Consider the following 12136-nt stretch of genomic DNA (forward strand, 5'->3'; position numbering starts at 1 on the left):
TGAAGCTGCCACATTAAATGGTGATCTTCGGATACACCCAAATGAATCTCTTGGTCATAACCAGTTCTGTCCTTCACATTGATCTAGTCTATATGGTAGCAAAGAACCAATTTGTTAAACCTCCAGCAAGCAAAATATTCATGGCTATCTTTTTTTAAAAATAATTTAACCTTTATTTATTTGTTTGTTGTTCTTTGTTTTTTGTTTTTATTTTTGTTTTTGATGTGGTGCTGAGGATCAAACCCAGGGCCTCACCCATCCTAGGCAAGTGGTCTACCACTGAGCCATAATCCCAGCCCTCATGGTTGTCTTTAATTTTCAGTTAGGAAATAATTTTCTAACAGAAATGTCTTTATTTATTAATGTAAGCCTTTTTAAACAATACACGTGAACATAAGTGTAATCTACATAAAATTAAAGAACTAGAAAACTGTATTAGTTTACATTGGAAAATTTCCAGTAGTCAAATTAAATTCCTATTTTAGATTCTTTTGCACTCTGTCGAGATGCTGTATTGATGTGTTTTATCTGTTTTCTACCTAGTAAATATCTTTAAATATTTTAAAGGACCTATGTATTTATGGGTATCATATAAATCATGAATTATGAGTCGTGCAGCTATTTCCATATTTAGGTGGTTTGTAAAATTACCATCAAAATTTAAAGGTTGACAAAAATGTTGTCTGGAACACTTTTAACATATCAATAGGTTATGGTTATTGTATTTGTGGCATTTACAAAAAGCAAAGTAGTGAAGTTAAAAATACATGCATTGTACACTTATGAAAGGTAAATTATATTCACATTTATAAATTTTTAGAATATGGTAATACATAAATGCACATCCTTTTAACAGCTAAATGTACACAAAATTTTCTCACTTTGTATACATAAAGTTACTAGTCCCTAAGTACCTGTACTGTTATTGGGTTTTCACAGTCATATTAAACTAGTTTTACTAAAAAAATAAATGCAAGTTGCTGCCTATGTCATTGAATAAAAGAGTTAAACATTTATTTTACTTATATGAAAAGTATTAACACAGAAGCTCATTCCCACCATATGCCCAGGGTTCACATATTAAGCAGTTGTAGCAAGAAGGACACTGTTTACCATACCTTGCATAGCAGCACTATCATGAGGAGTCCCATTTTTTTCTATTTCAATATCTGGAATTCCAGTATCTGAAATAGTTGACATTCAACATTAAGGTACAATTCTGTTTTACGATTCCAGTTAAATGGAAAATTGCAGTTTGTTCCTATAGATAATGCAAAATCTTGGGCATTGTTTTTTGTTTATTTGCATGTTTTTGTTTGTTTTTATGTTTCCATGGTAGTAGGAAGAATTATAAATTATAGCAGTATTTCACAATAGAATATAGATTTCTAGGTATACAATAAATCATTCATTTCATTCCCTAAAGATAAATTTTAAGAAAATCATTTGTTTATAAAAATCATCAATAACTATCAGGTTAATATGCCCTGGTTACAGAACAATGAAAAGATGATGGATATAGTTGCCTACATGGAAAGGTCCATTCCTTATGCTTTATTTTCTATTTGTAATATATGATAGATGGTGATAATCTCTATGCTAAGTGCAAATGAAGACCAAAATATGCATTATGGTTTATGGTATTTCTGTAGTACTAACTCTAGAAGCAAATATTTTACTACTGTGTTCTTCAGATGAGCTATAAAAGCAAGTAATTAGGATGTAAAAGTGCTCCCTGTGTGTGTGTGTGTGTGTGTGTGTGTGTGTGTGTGTGCGTGTATGAATGTATGTGTGTACATATATTTACTTGAACATTTACTTCATACTATGTCTGAGTGTAATGAACCAATGTTATGCTGTTTCAGGTAAAATAAAATCAGAAAAGTGGAATTAAGATATTTCATGATTTAAGCACGTTTTCCCACAGATAAACCTTAAATGCCTCAACACTAATGTAGTGTGCATCAAAGAAACCAACATCCTATATAGCTGATCAAAATTAAGTTCACCAAACATCAGCATATCTAACATCAATGGACCTGAAACACTTACATTTCAGTGTAGGAAGGATATCAGTTTTACTGCTTCTACTGCAAAAGTCAGCAGAATTTTCTTTTTTTTTATCTCCAAGAATAGGGCTTATTTTGACAGGTTTTATTCACAACCTAACAATTTGGCCTCAAATTGATACTTTAATTTTTCCTGGACATTTTCCTTCCTTCCTTCCTTCCTTCCTTCCTTTGCTTTGTTTATTTCTTCTTTAAATTAAGATTTATTTTGTTTACTTTAAGTCCAAATTAAACTTTACCTTTCAACATCCTCAGGCCACTGTCGCTAGTTGTGGCTTGCTTAAGCGCCTGCTCCACTTGTTCCCTGCGCTTTGATTCAAATTCCAAGGCTTCCTGCAGTTTTCTTTTGGCTTTTTTCTCCTTCTTCAGGCGCTTTTGCATGGTAGCTGGAATGTGGAAAAGTATTTTGCAAAATCTTGGTCAATGAAATAGGTTTTGATGAATTATAAATGTAGATGTATTGGTGGAAACATGATCACATGTATGCTCTATAATGCACATGCATTTTTTATGGTGGTGACAGTTGGGTTGGAGAATTGTTTTCTACTTTGACTCACTACATACATTTAATAATAAAAGTCAATATTTTCTAATTTTCTAAAGAAATATACTGCTATTACTCATCAAGTTGTTGCTATTAATATTTCAAAATGCAAAAAATAACCCGCCCCCCCCGCAATATCTATTAGGTTGAATACTATGATCTTTAAAACTAAAAGTGGCAATATCCATTTCAGTGGAATGGGACCAATTATAAAAGCAAAAAATGTATTTAATGTATTTGTTTAAATAATGCACATATCATCAGTCTTTCTCTCCCCATACAAATACACACACACACACACACACACACACGGAGAATAATTTTCAGACATGATTATATAAGCAAGTTGCAAAAGTGCAACTACAGTAATGTTCATTTGGTAAGCAGGAAGGTAAAATAGAGCTAAGGAAGAGGTGTACCTCAATTCTCAAAGTTTTATCTCTCAAGTAAAAACTTCAGTGTCCCTCATGTAGTTATATTTAAACTCTGAAAGCCTAAATCTAGGATAGCACCTTAAATGGAATTATTAAGTTTCAGCAATAAATTGGTTCATAGCAGGGTTGTAAGCAGAGTAATACTTTTCCTAAATTAGTTTTTAAAAATTAAGTTATTGCTGTTATTTCAATAAAAGAACACTCAAAGTCCATTGAGAAACCTAATAAATGATCTGATGTTTAAAAATGTTCAATGCACTCATATATAATTAAAATCTTCGAACTCAACTGAATATGTTACTAATTGTTTCAAATGTGTTCATCTCATGGTTAAATATATTTTCATATAAACTACCTTGAACAACTTGAAGAGAGTCAGTTACATAAGTAAACTGCTATGCAAATGCAAAATCTCAAAAATCTAAGGGAAAAAAACTGGAATTCTTCAGACAAAGACAATGAGAAAGTATGATTTTTATTATTTTGATGAAATACTGCTAAATAGGAATGAACATAAAAATATATTAGTATCATAATTATATTCAAATATCATTTAAACATAGCAATAAACAAATTATTTAAATTAGAAACCTAGATTTATTGAAATTAATGTGTAACTTAATGCCTTTGTCAAAACAAACTTGTGTTTCAAATAAAATTAATGAGGCAAAAATATTCTATATGTTGATTCAGTTGAAATTTGTGATTTCACATACTGCAAACAATGCCAAACAGATTACATTAAAACTATTAAAATAAACAACAATAACTATAATTTATTCAGAACCAACTATGTACTGATCATTTTGCTGAGAATGTAACACATTAAGGTCTTAATTAACACTGTAAGAAAAAACACTACCATTTCCATTTATAGAAGGCCACTGAGTCTTTGAGAGGTCAAAGATTTACCTAAAATGATATAACTGGTAATTGTCAAAACCTGTATATCACATAAGTTGGTTTTTCAAAGCCTAGGGACAACAGAGTTGGTTAGTGGACCAAGGCAGATGACCCCAAAGTTTCCTGTTGTTTTATCGTTCTATTATTTTAAATGTTTATTCTGCAAATAATATCATGGTATATTATTGCATATGGATATGTATGTTTAATTCAAGTAGCATAGCTACCAGCAAAAAACAATTGGGTAGAATTTTTGGTTTTAGTGTGGAGCATATTTTTCTTTTATGGTGAAAAAGTAATAAGAATTCTTTTTCTATATTTATATGATATTACATATTTTTATATATGTAGGTTATATATTAATATTGTTTTATTATATTATTGGAGATATGTGGCATTATAACCATAATATCAACCTTCTGCCCTATCTATTCCATAAGGTGAACTTAGTTTATAATTTTGATATACTCACAATGGAGTATTACTTAGCTATAAGAATGAAAATATGGGGCTGGGGTTGCGGCTCAGTGGTAGAGCATTCACCTATCACATGTGAGGCCCTGGGATTGATCCTCAGCACTACATAAAAATAAATAAATAAAATAAAGGTATTGTGTCCAACTATAACTAAAAAAATACATATTAAAAAAGAATGAAAATATGGTATTATGTTTCTACCACTCTGAATTTAGTTGACAAAACCTGTGTATCACATAAGTTGGTTTTTCAAAGCCTAGGGACAACAGAGTTGGTTAGTGGACCAAGACAGGTAATTGATTGGACACAGGCCAATCTCAATCTATAAGTAAATAGCAGAAAGATCAGTAGAGTAGAGGGAAGGGAACAAGGGGAGGGAGGAGGTGAGGGAAAGGGGAAATACTGGGAACTGAATTAGAGCAAATTATATTCCATGCTTTGTAATTATGCCAAAATGAATCCTAGTATTATGTATAAATAAAAAAATTTAAAAGACATTTAAAATTTGGGTATACTGGATATGAGATATTCAAGTAAGCAAAAAGAAATTTAAATGATTATCTAGTTAAGTTATTGTAATAGATGAGGTTGCTGAGATTTGTAGAAATGAAGTAGATAGTGATGAGGATAAATAGTAGTTTTCTTAGTTGTATTAGTAATTAATTACAAATAAAGTTCTAAAAACAGTGCTCAGCACATGGTAGACAGTAAGTATTATTAGCTAGTAGTAGCAACAGTACTGATGGTAATAGTAGTGGTTATAATAGTGACTAAATACTAAATGGTAGTAATTTTAGTGATGATAGTAATTATAGTAGTATTAGCCTTATCATATTATAACAAATGCTAAATTTGTTAAATACAAGTACTTCAAGGCAAATTTGATAACTAATTATGCCTACCAGGTCTACAACTTTTTATAGGATAATAGATATTATAAATGTAGAACTAAAATGTCCATGAAATGTTAGCAAACAGACATTAAGTGAGTATATTCCCTAAAAATTAGAAGTTAATTTTACTATATGTACTAGATTTTCATGAGTCAATTTAAGAAGCTTATTGTATTTAGCATATGTTTTTTTTGTTTTAGAATAAAAATTTCCTTAGTAAATAAATGTGAGTTATTATGATTATTAATCATTGCACACTATTTCACATACTATCAGAGATAAACTAATTTCACCAAACTTTAAAAAAGACAATAAAGTCTTTGCTTTGTTGTATTTAATGAATTTGTTAGGTTAAGGAAAACAGGTTTCATTTTTTTAAATGCAGTGTTTGAAATTCCATTTTATATTGAATCAATGATTCCTAGGACCTAAAGAAAATACAGAGTATGTTTTCAAGCTCTTGAAACAATAATTTGTTACTTTGAGGTAGTGTAAAGTCAGTCAAGTTTACTCAAGTGTAATCATCCTTCTTTGACTAGAGTTATCCATTTGGTCTATTTTCTTTCTTTGCCTCTCCTTCACACTTTTCAACCTTTTACTTATTTTAGATTTTGTGATCCTTCAATAGAAGAATAAGCAGGGGAGAGAAAGAAGCTGTAATTCATAACTTTTACTTTTTATACTGTTTAATATTTTATGGAAAATGTACGGAAGATGTGGAAATTATGAAAGTGAAATTCTGAATCTTCTGCTCCTAGTCTTACCACTAGTCTTACATTAATTCTCCCCTAATTTATCCCCATGATCAGAGTAATTTATCCAAATGAATTCAGATCCAATGATTCACTTGCTTATATACTAATACTTCCAATCACCCATAGGATAAAATCAAAGCTAATCTTTTACAAAGTTAAAAATATTCTTCATAATTTAAATTCTACACCTATTTATGTGCATCATTTCCTACCATTCACTTCAGAAAACTCAAAGCCACTCTAATAATAAACTGGTTTTTTTGAGAGAGAGAGAGAGAGAGAGAGAGAGAGAGAGAGAGAGAGAGAGAGAGAGAGAGAGAATTTTAATATTTATTTTTTAGTATTTGGCGGACACAACATCTTTGTTTGTATGTGGTGCTCAGGATCGAACCCGGGCCGCAGGCATGCCAGGCGAGCACGCTACTACTTGAGCCACATCCCCAGCCCCAATAATAAACTGTTTATAGTCACCCATGGATGAAGTTTCTTTTCTCCATGCCTATGCTGATCTCCCTGCCTAGAATGCCCCACTTGTTTCCTTGCACATTCTTTTTTTCCCCCTGCTGATCCTTTAGGACTCAGATTCAGGTGTCAGCATCAGAAAATACTCCTTATATCTCCTCACCACTCCAGCAAGCGGAGCAAACAAACCCTCTATATATAATCATGAAGACTGTGCATGTTTACTTTTGCCACTTTTTTTTAACTTTAACTGCTTGTGCTAGTTCTCTAAAATGTAAATCCCTCAAGGACATGGACTGAGTCCATTCATTTTTTCATTCCAGAATGTAGCACTGTGCCGAGCAAGAATAAGCATTACATATGTAAGGAATTATAAGTTTATCTATATGCATTTTCTAACATTGCAAGAGAATTATAGGTATTCATTTTTCTAAATCTGGAACTAGCCCAGAGTACAGATCTAGTTCATTATTTTTTTAGTATAAAGAGATGGACTATACATTTCTTTCGTTGTGGTTTGCATACAGATTTGCTTTGTATCTTATTTATTTTCAGCAGTATTAAGCTATCTTTGGTAATATTTCTAATAATTATTAAAAATACCTCCAACACAATATTTACTCTGTAACTGAACATGTTGAACTTACTTCTGCTTTGAAGCTCAACTGCAAGTTGTCTTTCAAGGTTTTCTCTAATCTCTCTCTCTCTATAGAGCTCCATTCGCAGTTCCTTCTTTTCTTGCTGAATCTGCTTCTCCTGGATGCGAGCATTATCCAAAGCCACTTTCAGCAGACCCTGTCAAAGTACAGCAAATGACATGCAGTTCATCTTATCTGTTTTAATTTCTCAAATACAAAATAATTTGTGTAGGTGCTAATGTCTTGTATTACATTTATTTTGTTTATAGAAATATTGTTGACCTGAATGTTGGTCAACAGAGTCTCCACGGAGGATAGATTATCAGCAAAAATGAATGGTCCAGGGAATCCAGGGGGCAAGGCCTGCCCAGGAGCCAGTTGAAGCTTGTCCAAGGGTGACTTCATCAGTGGAATTTGAACAGGTACTTCTTCTGAAAAAAAAATTATGTCAGAAGGTTCACAAATTAACAGGTCAAATGTTTCACCAAATCACCTCCAACAGACATCTACAAATACTGATCCAAAAACTAAATGATGGACACTCATAATAGAAAACATACCTATTGTGCAGTTGCCTCTATTTTCTGAAGATAAGTGATTCAATACTGAACCCATGAAATTGAAACCATATTTATTGCTAAAGAAATAAAATGAAATCTGTTGAAAAGATTTTCAGATAAATACAACTGATGTACCTGTTTATGAATATCTATAAACTAGATAATCAGACCACTTTCTAGTAATGTATAAGCTGTCTTTATTTATTTTCTCTTCAAATCTATGTATCTACCTATATACCAACCTGTCTTCATTATTTTTAACAGCTTCACTGAAGTGTAATTTAAAGACATTAAATTCAACTATTTTAGGTATATGCTTAATTTTTGGTAAATGTATGGAGTTTTCTTTCACAACCAATGTTTTAGAATGTTTTAATACCCTGCAAAAAGATTGTTCATACATATTTATAGTTAATCTACTCACCCAACCTAGCTTCTGGCAGCAAGTATGCTACTCTCTTTCTAAAGTTTTACCTTTTCTGGACACAATATGTGGCTTTTTTTGCCTGGATTCTTCCACTTAATATCATTTCTCTGAGGTTTATTCACATTGTGTCATATTTCCATAGTTTCTTCCTTTTTATTACTAAACAGTATTCCATTGCTTACTTTTAATCTTGGGAAGTATTCTTTATGAAAAAAAGAAACCAATTAAGCCACAGAAATGCAAGTTGTATTAACCCTCACCTTTAGATTTTATATTATTTTCTTCCACATTCTCATTAATCAGATTGTCTCTTAGTACCAGATAAAGAGACATCAACAGAATAATTCTCTATTAAGATGTTTCAGATTTATTTTGGACAGATATATTGAATTAGAAAGGGAATCTCTTACTTTGAGAAACATAACTACTCTGCTATCAATTTGAATTTTGGCTGACAATATTTTATATGAGATATACGAACCAGATATCAAAATTCCTCTATAACTGAAAATGGAGACATTTTTTGACATATGTAAAATAAAAAAAAAACTGGGCTGGGGCTGTAGCTCAGTGGCAGAGTGCTTGCCTAGTATGTGCAAGAAACTGGGTTTGATCCTTAGTACTATATAAAAATAAACATATAAAGGCATTCTGCCCTTCTACATCTACAATTTTTTTTAAAAAAAATTAAGAAAACCTGATACACAGAGTCTTGGGATGAAACCTAACAAACTCAGTTACTCCTAATTATAGTTCAACAGTATAATCAGGTGAATCATTAAACTTCAGTTACTCTCCTCACTGCCATTTCCTAATTTCAGCAACAGGGCATAAGTGAATGTTGAAAAATAGGCTTCTTTATGGATGGAAACAATTTTCAGTGACTTAATATATTCTAAAGAGACTCACTTAGGAAAAAGACTAGACTTAAATGTTGTCCTAACCACTTTTCAGATGGTATGGAAATAACAATAACAAAAAAAATCTAGCTAGTGGTGTGGTTCCTGTAAGGATGCAAATATTGATTTGCCATACAGTTAGACTTCATTTTTCAATTGCAAGTAGCCTACATACGTAGTGAGCAGATTCTCAAACCCATTGATTTCACAGTCATCGTGTTTTGCTATGGAATTTCTTGTGTGGAAATTTGTGGCAAACAATTGCGGGAAACTTCAGTGAGATTACTTAATGGGATACCATTGTCCATAAATAAAATACTCTTAATTTTCTTTTTCTAAAATCAACAGTGATAAAAATGCTAAATGATTATTTAAGAAAAGCAACTGTTTCACATTATTTGAAACCAAAAATTAACATTATTTATTGGTCTCAAAAATTCAGTAAAATGCATAGATTCTCACATTAATTTTCTTCAGCACTGAAAGCTATATTTCCCTGGAACTAACTTTTAGAAAACCTAAAGAAACTGTATTTTGATCATTAATGCATAATGCATGGATTTTCTATAACTCCCTCATAGGTTTATGCCTATAATAATCATATTAATATTTATAATAAACTTAAGCATCTTATAGAGTATCTCTCTGTCTCTGTCTCTCTCTCTCTTTTCTCTGTGTCTCTCAAATAACTGGTATGTTTGGAAAAGATTGAGTTTTCCATAAAGAACAGAAAAGATCAGCACATCATCACAAATTCCTTGACTTTGTTCAACTACATGATTTCTTTTAAAATATTATCTCATAAAACTGTAGAAAAAACTAAATCCTAAAATTAACAGCTCTAATATTTTAAAAATACATTTCTCAAAAAGACAAGCACTATTATGTTTTATTTGTACTGTTTGAGTGTTGTGTTTTGCACATAAGTGCATAAAGTAGATGGAATGACTGAATACTGATCTATCAATACTAATAATGGCTAGAGAGACTGCACTTTTGAATTGATAATTATAAATCTTAAAGTATGAATTTGTATAGCAGGAAAGCTCTATTTTTACAAAATGAACCACTACAAAGTTAGAATATTGACTATCTGTTGATTCAGAGACAACATAATATTTCCCCTAAATAAATATTTTGTATCAGAGACAGAGATCTTAAAAGTACTGGATTTCTTGTTATATTTCACTCTACACACATGTATAACTTCAGTGGTAAGAATCTGAGGGGCACTCTTTCTGAAAATGAAAGCATTACATTCAGTATGCACAAAACAAAATTATAACTACGTTAAAATTGCTAGAAGTCTCCTGTTTGAAGCTGAAAGAAATGTCATTAAATTGGCTGAAAGGAACATTACTATTGACTATGAAGACAGGTTGCATGGTCCATGGTTGTAATGTTGCTGTACCATAGATTGAAGTTTCAAAATAGTATTACTCTTCTTTAAAGAGATAGACACAGCTGAATTAGGTGTTGCTTGCTGCAGTGAGGATCAAATGCAAAAAGAATCATATTTCATCAGACCTAGTCAACACCAGGAAAATAAATAGAAATATAAGAGGTATGCAGGCTATGATTCATTTTGATAATCTGGCCCAAGAGAGACGCATAGAGACAGCACACAGATCTAAGCTTCTACCAAAAGACAAATAGGACACAGAGGGTGGGAACTGGGATGACAGTGTAGCAGAGGTCACATCGATTTTCAGCAGCAGTTTTCACACAGATGAGATAACCCTGGACTCTATTTGGCCCATTGTTCATATCCTACCTGTCCCACAAGCAATAAATTTTCTAGTCCTAGAAAAAGGGCAGTAAAGAAGAAGGATTCTACTTATGACTTGTTATGATTAAGTTTCTGTGCTAACCAAACATACTTTTCAGACCAAGGTCACATTGCATGTTAGGGTCTGTAATAACCCAAAACTAGTAGAAACATATTAATCTTAGTGTATATGAGTAGAAACTGTGAAACTATTCATCGGAATTTTTTTTCTGATTTAAATCACATGCTTCAAAATGACTGATAAATGCATTTGAAATTTATTTCAATCTTATAATAGATCTTCACATCTGAATGGCATTTACATTTTGTTCAGAGATGGAATAAATGCAATGTTACATAGAAATATATCAGGTGAGCTTGAGAAATTCTAATTGGCAATAAAATTAAAAATGGGAAAATACTTGAAACATAGATTGTCAGTTTAATAAAAGCAGCTCTTTGTGATCCTGAGAAAGGGTTTTGATTAAAAAAAACTGACTATATATATATATATATATATATATATATATATACACATACATACACACACACACACACACACACACACACACACACACCCCTTTATCAGCATATATAACACAATGGTTTAAATTTAAAAAAAAAAACCTAACACAACTGCAATCTGGTCAAGGACATGAGCAACCTCTCCAATTATTGATGTAATGTGGAGACCATTTCTATTGAGCCTGTTTGTTAAACCTGCCATACTTTGTAATAGCACTTGGGGATCCACATAAACAATAAGCTCTTTATTTTAATTTCTTGCTTGGGGTCCAGATGAATAGATGCAAAAGTTAATAAGAACTTTAATTGTAGAATAAAGTAAATATATGGTAAATGCTCCAAGTAGAAAAATCCCCTTGAAAATTAAAGTCAAGGCTCCTGGAGACATTTTATATGATGCCAGTACTTATTCTCCCACTTTTTTGTAGAGCTAAGTATTTACTTTCCTCTGCGCTTTGAGGATTATGATTCAGGAATAGAAATTGAACACAGATGACTCACTGAGCAGTGGAAAAATGCAGCTACCTATAGGTCATCAGTTTTATTCTTTAACAAGTAAATTATATTCCATTATTTGATTTGAGAGCTTTCCCCTAAATACAGCTGGCCCAAGGGACTTTCTTTTGTCAATGTCATTAGTATTACATTCAGCACAAGCAAGACACCTGCTTCCCTCTCCCAAACTAAAGAACAATAACAACAACAAAATGACCAACTGCTGTGTAATGATGTGACCTGCATGAATATAGGGAAGCCTTCATAGACTCAACTGAACAATGACT

General features: G+C 31.8%; 1 protein-coding gene across 13 annotated transcripts in view; it reads right to left on the reverse strand.

Moving 5' to 3' along the window:
• The window catches only part of Dach2 (dachshund family transcription factor 2), a 488288-nt gene that overhangs the window by 13772 nt on the left and 462380 nt on the right, over nt 1-12136 (reverse strand). For 6 of the 13 annotated variants that reach the window (XM_021728784.3, XM_021728781.3, XM_005328846.4 and 3 more), the window contains 4 exons: nt 7458-7606; nt 7185-7332; nt 2309-2455; nt 1119-1184 (listed from right to left, as the gene is read on the reverse strand). In XM_021728784.3, the coding sequence (XP_021584459.2) occupies nt 1119-1184; nt 2309-2455; nt 7185-7332; nt 7458-7606 (510 nt within the window). Of the gene's footprint in view, nt 1-1118; nt 1185-2308; nt 2456-7184; nt 7333-7427; nt 7607-12136 lie in introns of all 13 variants that reach the window. The other 7 variants (XM_021728779.3, XM_021728777.3, XM_078034579.1 and 4 more) reach the window with 2 other exon arrangements.

Source organism: Ictidomys tridecemlineatus, chromosome X, assembly GCF_052094955.1.
Source record: "Ictidomys tridecemlineatus isolate mIctTri1 chromosome X, mIctTri1.hap1, whole genome shotgun sequence".
NCBI lineage: Eukaryota > Metazoa > Chordata > Mammalia > Rodentia > Sciuridae > Ictidomys > Ictidomys tridecemlineatus.